The following is a 21402-nucleotide window of genomic DNA, read 5'->3' as shown; positions in this document are numbered from 1 at the left end:
CAAACTTTTCCTGTAGATTTCAGTCTTTTCCTTCTTCTTTTCTCCCAAAACCCTGGAACCTCTCGGTGACGATCCAGAACCAACGGCGGAAAAAAGAATCTGAAGATGGCGCCCAAAGGTGGGAGCTTCCGCAGGAAGCATGCCGACGTCACAGGAAGGACAACAAAAGGTGGGACGTCTACGCCTACCTGGGCTACGAAGAAAAAAAGAAAAAAAAAGAGAAGACTACGATTCGGACCCAACCACTATAAAGCGGAATAATGCACAGCATAGTTAATCCAGAAAGATTCACGCTGCAAAACTAGGTTTAATGACACAGGCACCAGCCCTGAGCTTTCAAATGCAGCCTCCAATGGCTCAAGCCACATGGGAAATGCCTATTGGAAAACAAAGGCCAGCCCAGCACTGCTTGTGGATTCAGAAGACCAATTTATATCAGAAGGAATTATTTTTACAAGTGTGAAAGGAATTTCTAAGACCTGTAGTAGATGATGGCGTAAAGTAACACATCCAATAGTCAGAACTGATGACACTTCAGGTTATGCTTTTCTTTCTCATAACCAGTACTATACTTGAGTGTCCTATGGAGTTCCCTTTCTCCACTTCTTTCTAAAATAGTTGATTCCTTTAAGAAAACAAAAATGTTCCTTAACGTGTAGCAGCTGTGCCTTTGACCTGACAAGTAACAGTTTGCTTACTTTGCAGAACGTGTGCAAACTTAAGATGTGATCATATTAAAAAGAATGATTTATATGCACTGGCGGGAAAAGGCCTAACAAGCAGCTGGCATTTTAATAAATACCCCTTCAGCAAAAATGACTGCTTAATTAATTTCCTAAAATTATTAGCATAATTAAATCATAAAACAAAGACAAGCCTTTCTTTCCTTCAAAGAGTTCCGACGGATGGACTGGAAGCCCCTTCAGAGTGGCTAACAGCAAGCGTCGGTTGCTCTAAAAGCAGCAAAAAAGGCATCACGGATCCTCGGATACGATATGGAAATTACTTTATTCAAGTTTACGGAAAAAAATGTGCAGCGTCTCGAAACTGCACTTTGGGACAGCACCATCGACACTGTCAGGAGGCAAAAAACCAGGCAGGTTTACACAGGTTAATAGCTACAGCATTAACTTACATACAAGAATACTCTCGGGTAGGCACTTCAGGGAAGGGAAGCTGGGCTTCTAAGTACAAACACCGAAGGCTTTGGCTTTTAACTTTTAATATAAAACATTTGACTGATGTACAAAAACAGCTAAACAGAGTCACAAAGGAGTACGTTTTAAATACTGTAATCCATATTACAAAATAAAACCTGCCGAAATATATACGCGTGTGTAAAAAAAAAATTAAAATAAAATCATAAAACCTGTGCGGCAAAAAAGCATAAAAATCTTTGTTCAAGACATGTTATGGACCATCGGTTTCTGCAGTGCTCTGTGGCCAAAAGCACAGGGCACGTCCTTTCAGAAGATTTACGGCTCGATCGTTATTCTCTGTGGACCAGCACAAACAGCCCCAGTAAAAAGAGGACGGCATACTGTAAAGGAAAAAGAATAGGAAATGTAATCGCATTTGGGATATGGATAATAAGTGAGAGGGTCTGTTCAGAATCAAAATACATCAGTAACCTAAATCAATACTATAATTTAGACACTGCACATGGTAGAAAACGGTAGCTTAATAACCCCCATCTTCTTTAAATATTTCTACATTTTGGCAACGAACAGAGGTGATGGTGGTGAATTCATGAAACGACCTCAATAGACAACGGAGTTGAGTCAACTGTACACTGCCGTGCAGATGTATTCTGATTGAAAACCATAAAATAAAAATCTTAAATACCAATTTATCCGCATTATTTAAAAGAGTAAGACAGAAAAATGATGCTGCAATTTGCGCCTGTGAACAATAGATTTAAGGTCAACAAATCTATTCAGAATTTTGGGTCTTGTGCCCCAAAAGGACCTATTCCTTGTGGTTTAGTGTGCAGAGGGTGCCCCTAAGTGGCTACGAAGACAAGTCAGTCTGCGCCTGGACCACGCCCAGCACTAGGAATACTGATCCTTCCCCACCGCTATTCTGCTGTGCTTTCAACCCAGGCTGCCGCTTGGGGCACTGCTGCAATACGGTACCACACAACATGGAGGAAGCATTCCCATGTGACTCCTGCAAGTTTTCATGCACTCTTCTACACCCACCACTCCTGCACCAACAGCATCCGACTCGCTCACACTCACAAAAACCAGCTCATGCTCACAGAGACCAACCACCACCCAGGAAACATGCCACACTCAGATGTATGCTCCTCAACACACGCTCACTCACCAAACAGGCCAAGGAGATATGGAACCTATTGTACAACCATGCTCCGAATTATCACTTCTTCATGAAAACATGGCTGAATCAAACCTTTGCTCTGGACTTCACTACAGTCATCCCGGCCTGCTACAAGATAACCAGGCAAGTCAGCAAAAACCTGAAGGCGAAGTTGCCATCATATTCAAAGACACCATCAGCTGCACCACTTACAAAGACACCTGCATCACTACATGGAACATCACAGGTTCAAGATACGCATCACAGCCAACTACTCTCTCTAGTATGCTGAACAACAGGACCCTGTTACGATATGGCAACAATATCACAGACTTAGTCGCAACCATAATCAACACCAGCACCCTCAGACGCCGCAGAGACCTCAGCTTTCACTTAGAAGACCGCATCAAACCAAACTCTACAGCCTTCCTAGAAAAACTTCAGAAACTAAGCCTCACTCAGCATGTTGGGAAACTCACCCTCACCACCAGATACCTACTGGACCTGATTTTCTCATCAATCAGCAACATCACAGTCAACAAGCCAACAACTATGACCTGGACAGCCCTTGTCAGTATCAGGAGCACAAATGAAGAACATGCTAGAAAACAATGGCTAAAGACCTCTTCAAATACACCCTAAGATGCCACCACCAGCAGATACGAACACCAAGCGCACAGCTCTTGCAGACCACACCAACCTTGGCACAAACAGCAGTAAGAAAATCTTTGCCATCAAAGATTTGACCTCTCCTCCTGCCACCTCCAGCAACATCACTCACAAAATGTTTTGCAACATGCTGTCAGAATTCTTCTGTAATAAAATCATCTTCATAAACAGCAACTTCGACCCTCAACTGGACCACTGCAACTCTACTTTCCATCAAGGTCAAAGAACGTACCCTGACTGCTTGGATCACCGCCACTACCATGAAGATCACCCACTCAGGGGCCCAATCTGCTTTAAGACCCACCCTCATTACCTCCATCAAATCAGGTAAATTCCCAGCACTATCACGCCCCTGCTCAAGAAACTATCTGCTGGCCCAGGAACAGTCTCCAACTACAGACCCATTTCCCTCCTACCATTCCCAGCCACGTTCTTACAGAAAATAATTAGCTAATGCCTCACTGACTACCTCAGCAACCACCAGCTCTTCAACATCACACAGTCCAGATTCAGGCCGAAGCACAGTACAGAAACAGCACTCATCACTCTCACAGAAGACATCTGCATGATGCTTTGTATCCATGGCAGCCCTCATTCTCATCAACCTCTATCCAGCATTTGCCATGGTCTCACTGCCAATACTCATGAGGTGCCTGCACAACATTGGCACCCAAGGGCCTCGCTCACTGGATCTGCTCCTTCTTAATTGATACAACACTAGCTGTCAGCCAGGCTCCTTGTGTGTCAGAAGCCTGCAAACTCATCTGCGGAGTGCCTCAAGGTTGATCACTCAGCCCCACTCTCTTCAATGCACAATGTTCCTCTGGGTAATGTCATCTGTGCATACATCATCAATATCCTCCCCTACGCCAACAACACACAACTCCCACTCAGATGAGACTCCCAAAACCTGAAACAAGCTTATACCTGCATAACTGACGTCGCTAATTGGGTGTTTTCAAGCTCCTCACAGAGAAGACAGATGTAGTGATCTTCGGCATAACCGCTTCCCCATGAGACTCCAACTGGTGGCCAGCCAAACTAACTAACTCAAGGAACTTCTGAATTATCATCAACAGCAAACTGGGCTTGAAAGCACAAGTCAATGCTGTCACTGCATCCTGCTTCCACATCCTAAATATACTGAGGAAAATCCTCGAGCGGCTCCCAAGTAACACCAGAAAAACCCTCAACTCATGACCAAGTCACCAACAAGTCGGAGTATAGGAACAATCTCTATGCTCGATCAACCAGCAACTCACCAGAAGACTACTATCCACAACTCCGCAGCCAGGCTCATCCTCAACTTCTCACACAGAACTCGCATCATAGCACACCTCAGGGAGCTACACTGGTGCCAGATACACCAACGTGCCAATTTCCAACTCCTCACACACTCATTCAAGACACTATACAACTTAGGCCCCCCATCTGTTCATCGCATCTCATTGCACTAACCACACAGATACCGCCACTTGACTCCTGCACACACCCTCACTCCAAGCATACACAGAACCAGAGCAAGAGGACAGCTAAAGCATGGAACAGTCTCCCACTCCACATTAAAGTCTCTTCCTCCTCTCTCCTTGTGTTTATCAAGAAGCTGCAAACTCGCCTTTTCAGTTAACCAACTTACCCTAGGCAGGGCTAGGCACAAGCACCTGCTCAGCAACAGGATATTCTCGCTATTCATAGTGGTCTTTACAAATAGGAATAATATAACTCAAGTGAAATGTTAACAGGATGAAGGTTCTTCGACCAGGTCAATTCAGTTGGAAGGGAAAAAAAGAACCTCTGAGGAAGTGGCAGATGTTTGGAATAGTTTCTCTCTGACTCTTAAGTTGCCTACCAGATGTGTTCAGGGGAGGATGTAAGATTCCAAGTTACCACTGGAGTGGAGTGTCAAACGATTTCCTAGCAGACCAGTCCAACTGAAACAGCAAGACCTATGAAGGAGCGAGAACATCTGCCTTCATTGGATGAACATCAAATATCCTGAAGCAAATGACCAGCTAAAGTCCTGTTTCTAAAGTCTTAATTCTAGGCTAAGGAGTAGAGTTCTTGGCACACAAGTCAATTTTTAATGGGCTTTCCTAACTCCTGACTCAGCTGCAGGGCCACAAAGTAACAGGCATTTGGCAGGGAATGAAACAAATTCATAACCTGCAGCTTTCCAGCATTATATTATCTCATAGAAATGCCTTTCTAATAGTAACAAAAGTCCTGTGCACTCGTTCAGGGTGATTGGTTCTAATGTATAAACCAGACGGTTAGGTACAGTTCATTGGAGGTGCGTAATAAAGAGTCTTAATCCAGCGAAGCATGAATGGTGATTTATAGTTCATTCTTGATCAGTACATTCAAAATAAAGCAAGCCGACACGTGTTTCGTCACATCGTGTGCAGATATGACTCTTCAGGGCTGAGAGAGTTCTCTGTCGAGATGTAGGGACGTAGGTAGGCGGCGATATGGCCTGGTAGCGATGTGCACTAGATTGGTAGGCACGTAGAAATGGTTCTGCAGAACCATTACCCGGTTCCGAGAGAGCAGCTACCGACCAACCACCACCCGCTCACGATTCACAGATCACGGACCTTGGACGCACCCGTCCGCGGGTTTAATTTTGGTATTCCGCCTTACTGAACTAATTTCTACGTGCCTACCAATCTAGTGCACATGGCTACCAGGCTATATCGCCGCCTACCTACGTCCTTACATCTCGACAGAAGTTAATGTTGCTGCTTGCTGGTATACGCAGATATCTCCATCTTCTGTTTGTTTTCTGATAAAAATCAATACCAGATTGGAAGAAGTAGAGCACGGTGGAAGAGATAAGGTATATAGACAACCAGTTTGTCTAAAGAACGGTTTAGATTTGGTAGTGCCATGAACAATGCATTGTTAGCTTAAATGCGTGCTTCTAATCATTGAAGCCAATGCTGCTGCCTGAACAAAAGCAAACGTAATGTTGTCAAAAAGGTTCTATTGAATGGCTAACAAGGTATTGTGAAGTAGACGCTACTAGCATAGCTCAGCTTCAACAGGACTAGTCAGAGCAACAACTAAACCTAGTTGGGCTATTCGATGCAAGACAACAACTCTTTTTCAGACATGGAGTGCCACACTTCCTTCGCTTCAGTAAAAGCTACAATTTTGTTTCACAGTGTGTATTTCACCCCAAGCTTTAAGCGTTTGAATTGTCAGTGCAATGCAGAACATCGATGAAGGTGGGTGCACCCGACAAGGTATTTCCAATGGATCAATTAGAACCCCAAGACTACCATACAAACTAACGAAAAAAAACACTTTCAGAAACATTACGCATTAAAGCAATATAAGAAAAACAATGAGCTCTGTGATCCGGACAAAACCATACAGAAATGTTTGTTGATACTACGTTAACGTTAATGATATGCTAAAGAGATGCAGCAATTCAATTTTCTGTTCGGGAAGAAAAATAAAATAAGTCCTAGGTGCCATACTTCTCCAATTATCATGTAAATTAAGGAGCGAAAACTGCAGCTACTGATGGAAATATGTTTGTTCAAACAGATTGCTTATTTTTTTATGTATTTTTGTTGCCGTTCGCTTTGATATTATTATCGGTGTTAAGACTATAGTGACAGCTAAGGGCCAATTTATTAAACAAATCCACAAACTGTAAATTTTGGATGTTAGTGGCGCTCGATGGTAGTAAGCGTATAGACAACTTTGCTTGCATTAGTTAGCCCGACAACACAACAGAAAAATCCTGTTTTGTAGCTGGTACTATTTTATTCAGAAATAGCAAGGGGCCACAATCGTAAGTGGTTTTTCTGCCGTCTTAAGACATGAACAGAGGAAATTACATTGGGCCTTTACTTGGTAATACGTAGCAAGTCCATTAACTTACAGCCATTATGAAACATACTGTAAAGGTAAAATAAATATTCCTTATCTGATATATTACGACACCCAATAATTTAGCGGAAAATGTGCATAATTCAATATTATGGCCCTTCATTTGTTTGTTTATATTTAGAATAAAATAAACAGACAAGAGTAATACTAAAAAACAACTGCCTTTTTAGGTTGAGCATGGGCAGCGCATGCGCTGCTCTGCATGGCATGCTGTAACCTAGACTTTGGCTTGAAGCATCTCTTCCGTTGGCCCCTGTACGTGCCCTTCATAAATGCATGCTTTTATTTGGTCAGCATGCTTAAATTAGTCCTGCCTTTTTGTGTTTTAAAACCTCCCAGGAGACTTTCCCTGTTACACATGGTCGTACTCTTCTTTTTTTTTTAAATAGGTTCCATTGGGAACATTTTTTTTCTTGTTTGACTGAGCTTGAGTATCAGCACAGCGCTCGCTTCACAGAAGCTGTGCTTAATGTTTCGGTCTGCATTTGCATTGCAGTTTACATTATTGTTTTACTTTGGAGGCTTTGTTTCCTGCTCCTGGGGGCCTGCTCGCCCTGTGCCATCTCTCCAATTACCTCGCCCCACCACCTCTCAGAGATCGCTGCTTGTACTTTAAATGACTTGCCCAAAATTAAAGGATGTTGATCTGACGCCAAGACTCGAACTCCTGAGTCCACAGCTCTGCCCTCATGCCCTACACAGCAAGTTTGATGCTGTTTTATTGCGGTTTAGGTCTCGCCTAGGCAGCGCTTATGTAGTAAGCACGGCCTGCCTATGGCAGCAGCGCCTAGCTTTTAATATTTGCGGCAGAGAACGCGGCCATATGCCTGTCTTTTTATGTTTATTTTACTTTTTCTTTACAATGGCGGCACGTGAGTCCTACAAGGCTAGGCAAGCTCTGCCCATGACTGGTATGGAAAGATGTTCTGACAACATACTCATGAAATAATACAATCTGTGAAACTGAGCGTTAGAGCTACGTGTCTAGAATGCCACCAAAACCTGTTGCACAATCTTGTGGCTTTTTGAAGGTAGTGTGCAACAACAACAGAAAGTGCAGCCCTGCTTTGCTGATCAGCAGAAGACCTACCAATCTCTGTGGAGTGTCCAGCCTCATTCCGGTGTTGAGACCCTCACAAAATGTCAATGCAGAAAGGTGGAATTTTGACATATGCCACTGGGTCCTGTACCAGTAGGCGCCTTATAAATCAGAGCAGAAAGCTATCCCCGGTTTGAACTTTCAGATGACAGACAGATTGAGCACGTGACCTACCAGACAACTTCACCATTCTGTCTGCCCGTCTAGCGATTTTTCTTATTTTTAAACGGGAGCAGGGTCCCGACTCGCTGCATGTGAGACCACCTCAGACACAAGAACTGTCTGACATGTATTCCACTTATGCTATTTAATCTCTGTCTGGAGAGTTTCTCCTCGCTGTAGCTGCTTTCTCACAAGATGCTTTTATCCCTCACAGAGACATTACTGCTGCTGCTCTCACTAAAACATCAACATTCTCCTGAACCGGTTTATGGAAAACAAACAGTGAATGCAGTTTTTAATCTAGCAGATAAAAGGGCTGAGATTTAACGTTTTTAAAGGACTGACTTTTCTTTCAACTTTTCCAGATTTCTAAATAGTTTATCCTTTCAGGTGCACCCAGGGCTTTTAGGGGACCTCAGACACGGTAATAAATTACCAAGCATTGCAAATGCAATAGTTCTTGCATTTGCTGGTGTTCAAGTAATTGGCATTACAAATGCCAATATTGTTTTTCTAGCCATGTTGCAGGGTGCAATGCCACATATGGTACAGTACTCTACAACATGGGTAGGTAAAAACATTGGAATTTATTCTTTCAATAACTCCAACAAATGTGAGATCTATTGCATCTATAATGGTAGTTTTTAAATGTTTTCCAAATGGAGTCATTTCTAAGCTCAAATGCTGTTCCAGTCACAATATGTGCTGTCTCTCCCAACCTCCGCAGCGCTCTCAATTTCACCATTGCCTCTTGTTTCCAGCTCACCCTGTGCCATCTCTCTACCCCTTCAAACCACACCCATTACCCTTCTAAGATCGCTGCTTGTATTTTAAGTGATTTTCCCCAAATCACAGTACACCATTTTCATTTTCACCATTGCGCCTTGTTTCCTGCTCAGGGCAGCCTGCTCGGCCTGTGCCGTCTCTCCATACCCCTTCACCCCACCCTACGAGATCGCTGCTTGTATTTTTAGTGATTTTACCAAAATCACAGGACACTGCTTTCATTTTCACCATTGCATATGGTTTACTGCTCTCTCTCCTTACTCCTTTACCCTACCCCCAAAATCCCTTAGATTCCTGCTTATATTTTAAGAGATTTGACCAAAATCACAGGACAATGCTTGCTCATCAGCAACTTGGCACCCTCCGGTGTGGCGCAATATGGTACATTACTAAATCCTAATAAAGTAATAAATGTGAGACCGATTGCATTGCAAATGATCGTTAGAGTAGTATTATACTCCATCCTTTTCGATGGAGACTATTCAGTCAAAAATAAGTCATAAGCCAATCGCTACTTACCTCTTCTACATCTTATGGTGAGAATTCATCACCCTCATAACAATAGCACATCAAACCTTAAGAGTTGCTAGAGCACATCAAATAACCAATTTGATAGTATTTTTTTTATAGATGTAGAGATATATATATCATGTCATGTGATCAAGGGCTTGTTTGGCCCGAAACGCGTAATGGTGGTGTGGTGGAGAGCTAAATAAAAAATCAGCACCAGTCTTTGGGTTCGTCTTGTCTATTTACAAGCAGAGATGCTGAAGACTTTCGTATGCCAAAGAGATATATATATATATATATATGTATATATATATATATATATTTATATTGTGATGTGCCCTGTCTTACAGATAAAAGGGATAAGTGCGGTCAAATAAGAATCTTGATACTGCAATAGAGAATGTAAAGTACTGGAAGCAGAAGTCTTCAATCACTGTCCCATTTACATAAAGCAGGATCTTTACTTGATTTTCTGAATCACTTCTTTGTCTTCGTGTATAGGAATAGGGCATTCCAATTTTAAGCACTGGAGTCCCAGAGAACTCCCTTCCATGTTTGTCTCATGGAAGTTATTTTGGAAAATAAGGCGTACCTTTGTTGAGAGCAGGATTCGGCTTCCTGTGCACTAGGGAGTGAGTTGTGTTGTGTTGATCTTTTTTTGCCAGGAGGTCTTGTGGACAGTATAGAGGATTCTGAACCTGATCTGTGAGTTCATAAGGAGCCCATATAACACTCTGAATATTGGTGGGCTATGGTTGTTTACATGTAACTTCTGGAATAGTTGGATACCCTGATTTTGGCGTGCCTGAAGCTGCATCTTCTTTGGAAGCCCCACTCATATGTTGCAGCAGTCACAGTGTGTTTTGACTAGATCTCCTGTTAGCTGTATTATATGGTCAGTGGGGAAGTGTGATGGCATTTTCTGGAGGAGGGAAAGATAACGATAATGTAAGCACCACGTTTATTTGGGGAACAAATGACCCCTATGAATGAATAGGATTCCAGAGGTTGTGCATTTCAAATGCAGTGCATGATGAGGAACTAAGACTGGTGGGTCATTCAAAGGGAAGGGGGTTGGAACTGGTCCCACTAAACATCAGGATTTTACGTTTTATTCAATGTAAACGGCTGAAGCTCTTTCATCCAGTGGAAAGCATGGACCAGAAAGGTACTGATGTTGGTCTTGCTCATTGGTTTATTTTCCAGAAGGAATTGAATTGTGGTGTCCTCAGATACATTTGGAGGTACACCTGACAACACACGAGGTGTGCTAGGGGGCGCACATGAACGCTGCATAGAAGATACACGAAGGATGACTGCTGCATTCTGCATGTCATGTTACATGAAGAAAATTAGTTGCTCCAAAGTTAAGTTGTTGGCGGTGGTTTGAAATTTCAATGGATTTCTCAAAACAGATACTTCTGCTTCGCCATATGAAATTTTATACCTTTCATAAAATAAAAAGCAATATTAAATTACAAACAATTTACTCGACATCTGCCCAACAAATGCAGGTCACATACCTTAAATTTGGGGTAATCATTCATCAAGATTGTCACAATTCCAATGTACGGGACAAACCTAGAAAATACGAAGAAAATATTAAATTATAACACAGTAGTGCAGTCAGTTACTGTATTAAATAAAGAGAATATTGCAAATCTTATATAACTTAAGGGAAGCAAATAATTCTTGCAAAAATAATGTTTGCTTTAATTTCTGTTGGACAGATCACGCAAAAGTTAATTTCACCTAACTTATTTGAAACTTTAACACTGCCTTTCATTTCATGAACTACGTTTAATCTCAAAACATCATGTCACTGGCTTCACAATGGATCAGCATTTCAAATCGTGCAACCTGTTTAACAAGTTACTTACCTTCGGTAACGATATATCTGTAAGAAACATTAGTTAGTTATATTCCTTACCTTAGAATAACCCCCAGGAGTCAGACTGGATCCGGAAGATTTTGCGTAGCAGTATCCCTGCGCGTCGGCAGGCGTCGTCTGCGGCTCCGCGTCCGTCGTCGGTGCCTGGATGACGTCGTCGTACTTAGACGCCGCCCTCGCGCGCTGACGTCAATTCTTATGCACAGCTTTTCCGTGCCAGAAACGCAGAGCCATGATAAAAACCGACACTGGTGCCATGAAACTAGGGCCATGAAAGGGATGACCTTAACCCTAGATATCGGTTCGCAGAACGGGGAGGATGGGTGGGGCGGTAAGGAATCTAACTAACTAATGTTTCTTACAGATATAGTGTTACCGAAGGTAAGTAACTTGTTCATCTGAAAGAAACATGTTCGATTCCTTACCTTAGAATAGATACCCCAGCAATACCAACCCCGGTGGTGGGTCTGCGAACCAAGATCACACCAGAAAGTCACGGAGAACGGAACGGCCAAAGAAGCCATCTCTCCGGACTTGGCTGTCCAGGCAGTAGTGTCTTACGAACGTGTGCAGCGAGGCCCACGTAGCTGCCTGACAGATGTCCTGCAAGGGGACTCCCCGACCCTGGGCAGTAGTGGCCGCCGTGGCCCGAGTGGAATGGGCCCTCAGCCCAACAGGAGGCTCCTTCCTCGCCAAAGAGTAGCAAATCTTGATGCACAAGACGACCCACCGAGAGATGGTACGTTTGTGCACCGCCTGTCCCTTCTTAGCGCCCACGTAACCAACAAAGAGTTGGTCATCCACCCGGAACTGGCGTGTGCAATCCAGATATGAGAGCGCATGTTTTGGGTCCAGACGGTGGAGCCTCTCTTCCTCTTTCGAGGGATGCGGAGGCGGAAAGAAGGTGGGCAAGGTGATGGACTGCCCGATGTGGAAGGCTGTGACTACCTTGGGCAGGAAAGAGGGTCGCGTCCGCAACACAACTTTGTCCGGATGGACAGAAAGTAAAGGAGGTTGTAAAGAAAGGGCCTGGAGCTCACTCACTCTCCTGGCAGAGGTGATGGCAACCAGGAATGCAGTCTTAAGAGTGAGAAGACGAAGAGGACAGTTATGAAGTGGCTCAAAAGGAGCGTACATCAGATAAGTTAGAACAAGGTTCAAGTCCCACTGCGGCATCACAAAAGGAACAGGAGGAAACAAATGAGTGATGCCCTTCAAGAACCTATTTACAACGGGGGACTTGAACAAAGAGGGCTGATCAGGTAGCCTTAAGAAGGCGGAAATGGCAAAGAGGTAGCCCTTAAGAGTGCCCAGAGCAGAGCCCTTCTGGGCAAGAGAAAGAAGGAAGAGGAGAACCTCAGAAAGGGGGGCAGAGAGAGGATCCACAGCCTTTGCTGTGCACCATGCCACAAGTTTGTTCCACCTGCAGGCGTATACCGTTTTTGTGGAGGGATGCCTGGCTGCCAGAATTACATCGCAAACTTCAGGAGGCAAGTCAAATGGCCTCAACTGTCGCCGCTCAATCTCCACGCATGGAGGTGGAGACTGGACAGGTTCGGGTGGAGGACCGTCCCCTGCTGCTTCGACAGAAGGTCCTCCTGAAGAGGCAGACGAATCGGGGGATCGACTGACATGCTGAGTAGCTCGGAATGCAAGTATCTTCGTGCCCAGTCCGGAGCTACAAGGATGACTTGGGCCCGGTCGCGCCTGATCTTCTTCAGCACTCTGGGCAGAAGTGGTATAGGCGGAAAGGCGTACAACAGACTGCAACTCCATTGGCGACAAAGAGCGTCTCCGAGCGAGTGCCGCCTTGAAAATTCCAACGCGCAGAACTGATGACATTGCGCGCTCTCTTCTGTGGCGAATAGATCTAACCAAGGCTCTCCCCACTGCTGAAAGAGACTTTGTGCCACGTCCGATTTAGACGCCATTCGTGATCCATTATGCACTGACGGCTGAGTTCGTCCGCCCTGGCGTTCAGGGAACTTGCCAGGTGTTGAACCACCAGGGTCACGCCCTCATGTTCCAGCCACTGCCAGAGGCGCAGAGCCTCCTGGCAGAGGGTCCAGGACCCCACCCCGCCCTGTTTGTTGGCGTACCACATGGCGGTGGTGTTGTCCGTGAACACCTGCACTACACTCCCCCGGACAGAGGGGAGGAATGCTTTCAGTGCAAGCCGGATCGCCAGCAGCTCCAGAAGGTTGATGTGGAGCCGGGACTACGCCGGAGACCAGAGGCCTCTGATCTCCGCCTCTCGCATGTGGCCCCCCAGCCCAGGAGGGACGCATCCGTCACAACTACGTGCTCCGGTTGGGGAAGGGAGAGGGATCTGCCGCTGACCCAATCGCGGTCCGAGAGCCACCACTGCAACTGTCTCGCAGTGCCCTCCGAGATCCGGACATGGTCGGACAGGTTGCTGAGCCCACTGAAACTTCAGGTCCCACTGCAGAGCCCGCATCTGCCACCTGGCGTGATGCACCAGAAGGATGCAGGAGGCCATCAGCCCCAGAAGCCGCAGCGTCAACCTGACCGAGACTCGGGATAAAAGCTGAAAGATCGGAATCAAGAGCCTGAATATCCTGAACCCGCTGTTCGGGAGGATAAATCCGAAACTGCGCCGAGTCCAGAACCGCTCCGAAGAAAAGGAGCCTTTGAGAGGGACACAGGTGCGACTTCGGCATATTGATGGAAAACTCCAGCAAGTGCAGGAGGTCGGCCGTAGTCTGAAGGTGGCTGACGATTGTCGGGGGCGAGCCCGCCTTCAACAACCAGTCGTCAAGGTAGAGGAAGACTGAGACCCCTAACCTGTGCAGATGAGCTGCGACCACGGCCATCACTTTCGTGAACACCCGTGGGGCGCTGGTAAGGCCAAAGGGGAGCACGGTGAACTTGAAGTGCTCGTGGCCTACCATGAACCGCAAGTAACGCCGGTAGGCCGGCAGGACGGGGATGTGGAAATACGCGTCCTGCAAGTCCAACGCTACCATTCAGTCTCCGGGGTCCAAGGCAGCTAAGACCTGAGCCAGAGTCAGCATCTTGAACTTCTCCTTTCAGAGGAAGCCGCTGACGTTCCTTAGGTCCAAGATAGGGTGTAGGCCCCTTTTGCCCTTCTTGGGAACCAGAAAGTAGTGGGAATAGCAACCACACTCTACTTCTGGCCCAGGAACGCGCTCGATAGCCCCCTTGGCCAAGAGGGCTGACACTTCCTCTTGCAGAAGTTGCAAGTGATCCCCCGACACGTGGTGGTACTGCGGTGGCATGGCTGGAGGGGTCGCCTTGAAGAGGAGGGAGTAGCCCCTTCAGAGGATTTGCAGAACCCACCTGTCCCAAGTGATGGTACGCCAGTGAAGGAGTTGATGGCGGACCCTGCCCCCCCACTGGCGTTAAATGGGCCTGAAAGCTCTGACTAGGAAAGCTATGAGGCGGATGCTGCGGGAGTAGATGAGGACTGGCCACGCCGTTGTCCCTTACCACGCCCGCCGCCGTGCTGGATGTTAGACTGCGGCCCGTGGCTGGCAGGACGTGGAGGGGCGCCCCTTCCTTGGCCACGAAAGGAGCGAAAGGCAGACTTGCTGCTGACACTGCCCCTAGAGGCCCAAGGACTTGGCCTTGGCCCTGGAGTCCTTGAAACGTTTAAGCGCATGATCTGCCTAGCCACCAAAGAGGTGGCTGCCATCAAACGGCATGTCCATGAGGGTGTTCTGAACATCGGCCGAAAAGTTGGCGGACCTCAGCCATGCGTGGCGGCGACCGCCACCGTCGTTGACATCGGCCTGCCCAGCAAGTCCGTGGTATCCAGTCCACATCGTATAGAGTACCGAGCTGCGTCTCGTCCCTCCGCGAGGGCTTGAGCGAGTTTTGCCCGGGCCCCCTCCGGACACTCTGGCAGCACGGCCGCAACCGTATCCCACAGAGAGTGGGTATAACGGCCCAAGAGGCAAGCAGCGTGGACTGCCTGCAGTCCGCAGCTAAGGGACGAGAACAGCTTCTTACCAAACTGTACATACCTCTTGGATTCCCGATCAGGGGGAGCAGTTGGGAATGCGGATTGGGAAGTAGAGGCATGGATAACCAGACTCTCGGGGGGGGGGTGGGTGGACAGGAAGCTAGGGTCGCCCGTAGCTGGGCAGTGGCGCTTGGCGACGTTCCTATCTACTGGGGGCCCTGTAGCAGGCCTGGAACAGGTGCCCAACAGGACGTCCATGAGAGCCTCATTGAATGGCAGTAAAGGCTCCGGAGCGCCAGTCTGCGGTTTAAGGACCTCAGTGAGGATGTTACACCTCACAGTAGCGACGGAGAGCGTAAGCGCCAAGGCCTTGGCTGCCCGCGTCAGCACCACACTATAAGCATCCCCCTCCTCCATAGCCACGGTTGGAGGGGAGACAAAGCCAGTGTCAGGGGATGTATCAAGACCACTGGCCTCCCCTAGCTCCTCTGTCCAGTCCTGGAAGGACTGACACTCACGTGTCAGAGGGTCTTCAGACCCCTCACATTCCCCTTCGTCCTCCATCTCCTGAAACTCAGGGTCAAAGGATGGAGCCGGATCAAAGAAGAAAGGTTCTTCAGCCGGCGTCGAATGCGGCGTCGGCCGACGCCGTATCCGGACCGAGAGAGGGATCATGGACGGCGCCGGGGGAGACATCCTGGGGGTCGACACCGGCGAGGTCGTGAGATCGATCAGCGGCGACCCGGATCCGTAACCGGATCCAGCGGGAGCCTGCGGCGTCGGGACCGAAGTCGCCAACGTCGCCGGGGGCGAAGCACCAGACGGCGCCGGGGCCGGAGCACCCAGCCTGCTTGGACTCTATCTTCTCCGGCGTCGTGTTCTGCCCAGGGACATGCGGATATGGAGCTGGCTCCGGCGGTATAGGCATTCCCTACCGGCACCGAGAGTCGTGAAGACTCGAGAAGAGACTCGAGAAGAGATCAAAAAGATCAAAAAGGTACTGCTTTCTCTGGACCTGCGGTAGCTGGCGTGGAAAAAAGAAGAACTGACATCAGCGCGCGAGGTCGGCGTCTAAGTACTCCGACGACATCATCCCGATGCCGACGACGGAGTCACAGACGACGCCTGCCAACGCGCAGGGGTACTGCTACGCAAAATCTTCCGGATCCTGTCTGACGCCTGTGGGTTATTCTAAGGTAAGGAATCTAACTAACGTGTTTCTTTCAGATACTACTTTGAAGGGCAATTTATCAATGACGCCACATTTGGGCAAGATCACAAAAATGTGTTCTTTCATCTACACAACCTCAAGATGAATCCTACCCCTATTGCTTTTGCCCTGAGGCATGGCTCTTAACCTGTTTTCCAAGGATCTCTAGGGATCCGAAAGGCCTACTCAGTGGGTCTGTGACTTTTTACAAAATTAAATATTAAAATAAAATGTTATATACATTTGATTGAGAAATAAAACGTCATTATTTGGTGTATACTTGTTCCTATATTTGGATCAAGGATATTAATGACAGTTGACCGTTAAATAACATAGCTATCCTTGACTTAACAGACCCTAAACAACCTCTGAAACCTTTAACTAAGGCGGCTCAAAAGGTTGATAAGTGCAGCCTGGAGAATGCCTTTTCTGCACTGACTGACATGGAAAGCAGAGAATTATGTGTAATGTAAAAATGCTTGTTAATAAAAATCTAGGAAGGGTGCATTAGGTACCTCTGGAGCAAGGCACCCTTTCTGACCATATTAACATATCAATACCTGGCATTCGATGCGACAGACTGAACATAAATGTGGGGGAAAAAACGGATCCCCTTGATACCAGTATAATATTTTTCGCTGGGGAGCTTTAGTCTCAATACACACACACACACACACACACAAGTCAGTTGTTAAAGGTCAAACTACTGTTTTAATCCGGAGCAGTAGTACATTTCACAATATTCTCCTTGAGATACTAAAAACATTGCATATCTCTCATTAGTATACAAATTGACTAACTGGTAGGTATGATTTTGAGGACACATATGTAAAACTCCCACTGCACAGATACAAAGTGAAGCCTTTTAATGCTACAATTCACCCTGTTTTATTGGAGATCTAGGGTCAAGATTACGGTCCTCTGAATCACCAATAAAAGCATCCTATTAAATGTTTTATTAGTACAAACTGAGCAAGGTTCAAACACAAACTATTATTAAAGATACAAACAATAGCGACCCCAACACAATACTCCTGGAATACAAAGTTACCACACATTATTGAAGATATTAGCGATAGCATAAAAAGTATCACAAAGCTACAGCTAAGTGTGATGCACAAAAATTAAACGCACCCTACATAATCTATAAGAGACCAAATAAAGCATATAATCCTTGAGTGAAATAAAGTCCATCACTATGCCGGAAAAATGATTAACACAATGTTAAAACCATCGTCGGAATCCCTCAAAATTAGGCTAAAGCTCTTGCATATTCCCTGGGGCTAAATCATTCATTCAAATGATGTGTAACAATATGAAAACACAGATTGTTATTTCATGTGTTGCAGGCGCTGGAATCATTTTTGTAACAAATATTGCAATTAAATTCTGCCACATCCCGACTTGAAATGTTTAAATATCGGGTTAAAGTCAGACAATATAACCAATAACATGCCTACACTATCTAATTCATCAATATGTCCTTATACTGCATGATTTAAAAAATGTATTTCCAATATACAAATACCAACAATGGGCATGCGAGTTAAGACTTAGACATAATTTCTTAAGTACGTACCGAATGATGGCCAATAAGATAGTCATGCACTGAACATTGGTAGGGTGATGTTAAACAGAGCTCCTATTTTATTACGCGACAAGGTAGTGGCCATCTATATCTGATAACACTAAGTGCTCCTTTTTATGGGAGAACACTACAACCAGGGATTGTTATTTTCATTTTGCATCTCTTGTCGGAGAGTAGGGTCTGCTTCCTATGGTCACCCCCACTTTTTGCTTTTGCTTTGCTGGTTTTAGACTTGGATGTGGCTGTGGGCCTGCTATTCAGACCCACAGCCCAGATGCACTCTCTCTAAATTCACACCATGTACTCTAGGTACATCCACAATTGGGAATTGGCTCACCTTATCAGCCCCTGTAGAAGTGTACCCTAGGTACTCAGGGCATAGGTGTAACCAAGGCCTACCAGGGGCTGCAGCATGTATTATGCCATCCCTGGTTGGCCACTCAAACTGACAACTGGCTGATCACTAAGCTGGGGCAAGGTCGTGTAATCACCCCTTGCTTAGGTATAGTATTCCTATATCTACCCTTAAATATAGACACACAGTAACATATAAGTCACTCCTATGGCAGGCCTTAACAATCCTGGAGGCAGAGTGCTTGGTTATGTGTGAGATGGTGCTCTAGCATGAGCTGAGCCTGTCTGCAGCTTTCGGAACCATGTCCTTATAGCTGTTCTATGATATTGCCATACCATATACTCTTAAGTGCATTATGAACCTCGCGGTTAAATGCTAACTTTGGTTTGGCTTTATCCAAACATGTCGTGTAAGGTGGCATATGCTTTGGAATACTACCCCCTCACCAATTCTGGCGACGAGGGTAGCATTCCACCCTTCTAGAGGGAGAAGACATGTTGTTGCTGACTACCCCGGTTAAAGTTAACCAGAACCCAGGCGTCACAAAATGGATGCTGCTGCCACAGACACAAGTCTGACCTCCTGCTTTTGGGAGTCCTTCCAGCGAGGGAGGCCTGGACAATAGGTTTCCTGCCTGGAGAGGTGCGAGCACCACCCCAGACCGGATTTTGTGTATTGGGACAGGGAGGGCTGATAAGAAACAGACACTGCCTGGGGCACACTAGGTGCTCCATGCGTAGTCCAGTTCAAACCGGTGCTGGGGCACTCCAGCCCCAGCTCTGGCGCGAAACTGGACAAAGGAAAGGGGGTGTAACCACCCCCCTTCCTGGTCCCACCCATAGGAGGGACCTAGTGAGTAAACCAGCCCCCTTTAGTTGTATAAAGGTAGAAGCTGACCCAGGAGACTTTAGATTAATCCTGATGAAACTTTGAAACGAAACTCTGGACCCTTCGACATTCAACCGACTTGAAGACTGAAGAATCTCCCTTGTGGCCAAGGAGTGACCACCTTGGGAAACCAGGCACCATCCAGCAACTCGACGGCTTGCTTTGTCCCTGTTCCCGCCGGAACTCGAGCGCAGAGCCTGACAAGACCTCAACTCCAGGACTCCTCTGACCCCACTGCACGACTCCAGCACAGCTGAGTTCCGTGGAAGGCGTCGGAATCCCTGGAACCAGGCAACTTGGAAAGTCTTCAACTTGCTAGCAGCGCAGCTCCTGAGGCATCCTCGAAGCTGTGCACTGGGGACTGAGACACCCCGACACCGAGCTCCACCTGCACTGAAGACCAGCCCTCCACACTCCACGAGATCTTGCGTGGGGCCCTTCTGCTTGTGTTCTGCTCGACGCATTGTCCGGTTGCTGGCCCGTTGGCTAGTAGCCCTCTGAGGACGACTTCTTTGAAAATCCATCGCTGGTCTGGTTGTCCAGACTGGCCCTTGCTTTCCTGAAAAAGTGAAGTACCTCAGACCCTCCTGGTCTGCACCAGAAGCCTTTTGTGTATCCTGCGTGGGTTGCCTTTGCTTAGGCTTGTTGGCTCCAATCTTGAAGTCGACCCCTCCATCTGCGAGAACCTTCATGGGAGAGCTCCTCTCCAGCACCTGGTTGTCCTCGACGCCTCCTGGTCCGTGTGGCTGCAACGACAAGCTTCACATCCACACCTGATTGCTCCTCTCTGGTTCCACCCGGTCACTGGCTAGTGACCTAGACTCTGTCCCCTCTGCTTTCAGGTCCTCTTCATCCTAGACCCACCCTTGGATCCACCCGGATATCTTCCACCTGGTCACCTGCAGCATCTTTCTTCAAGGCTCCATTGAGAACAACGACGAAACCCGACACACTTTGACACCTATGCACCCGCAGCCCGAGGGTGAGGTAACGCGAGTACTTCGGTGCTCCAGTAGGGATTGACTATCCTAGTGTCTAGATTTACTAGTTGTTTACTCATAGCTAGACCGGAAGTGTCCTAAATCTTCATTTACTTACCTTCTAAGTTCCCATTGACTTAACATTGACTCCCGCGTGTGTGTAAAGACACTGCACGCGCCGCCTGAGGGCCTCTTACTCCTAACCCAAGGGTCAGATAGTGTAGCCCCAGCGATTCTCTAGGCCCTAGGCCTTCTCCTTTCCCAAGTCGTGGTTCTCATACCACTTACTTAGTATATGGTTTTACACGCCCCTAGGGCCTAACTGTAAATTGTGCTATTTAAAGTATTTCTAAGTGTAACTTATTATGTGCTTTTGCCTCTGACCTCATAAAGAGTTCAGAGGAGTGTGTTAGTAAATAAATACCTATATTTTATATATATCCTGTGTGGTGTCGTTTCATGTGATATTCAAGGGGTTACATATGGTAAAACAGCTGGCTTTACACGCCCTCAAGAGTCTTTTTGCCTAAGACTGTTCTGTCCACGCTACCACTAGGATAGCTGGTCTATAAGGTTGACTTACAACCATCACCATAAGGGTTGTTTGGACTGGTGCAAGGTGCACACTAGAATAGTGATCATATACCAGGCCAACTTCTCACATCTCTTATAATGAGCGTGTACAACTGCTTGAAACAAAAAAACACATTGTGCTAGGTTTTTTTCCACTGAAGCGCAACCTCGGTTATGGTCAAGAAATGAGGGATTCACACCATTCATTGATGTTGGGCAAAAATATTTGACAGTAACCTGGGTGTGAGAAAGCATGGATCATTGCGGGTGGTAGGAAAATAGCGGGTGGGAGGCACATCATTGTCTGTATGGTACCCAGAGACACTGAATTCCTTTCTCTTGGCATATTGTGCAGGATGTTTCTTCAAATGTGTACTTTTCTTTCTTAGGCAAATAAATATTGAGATGGATTTTCAATTATCGTGCTGTCCTGTGATTGTTGATCTCTGAGCTCAAACAGCATGTAAGAAATTGGGTTATTAGTTGTGCAGGATGTGACGCCTGGGCAAGTGATCGAGCCACAAGT

General features: G+C 46.5%; 1 protein-coding gene across 1 annotated transcript in view; it reads right to left on the bottom strand.

The window, feature by feature from the left end:
• Positions 1 to 989: 989 nt before the first annotated feature.
• Positions 990 to 21402, bottom strand: part of SEC11A (SEC11 homolog A, signal peptidase complex subunit) — a 195781-nt gene continuing 175368 nt past the window's right edge. Inside the window, exons 5-6 of the mRNA XM_078684943.1 lie at positions 10969 to 11026; positions 990 to 1540 (exon numbers count right to left, since the gene is read on the bottom strand). Coding sequence (XP_078541069.1) covers positions 1490 to 1540; positions 10969 to 11026 — 109 coding nt within the window. The 3' untranslated portion in view covers positions 990 to 1489. The remainder of the gene's footprint in view (positions 1541 to 10968; positions 11027 to 21402) is intronic.

This window comes from Lissotriton helveticus, chromosome 3_2 (genome assembly GCF_964261635.1).
Source record: "Lissotriton helveticus chromosome 3_2, aLisHel1.1, whole genome shotgun sequence".
Taxonomy (NCBI): domain Eukaryota; kingdom Metazoa; phylum Chordata; class Amphibia; order Caudata; family Salamandridae; genus Lissotriton; species Lissotriton helveticus.
Note: the sequence above shows the minus strand (reverse complement) of the source record. Positions and strands in the feature narration are given on the sequence as shown.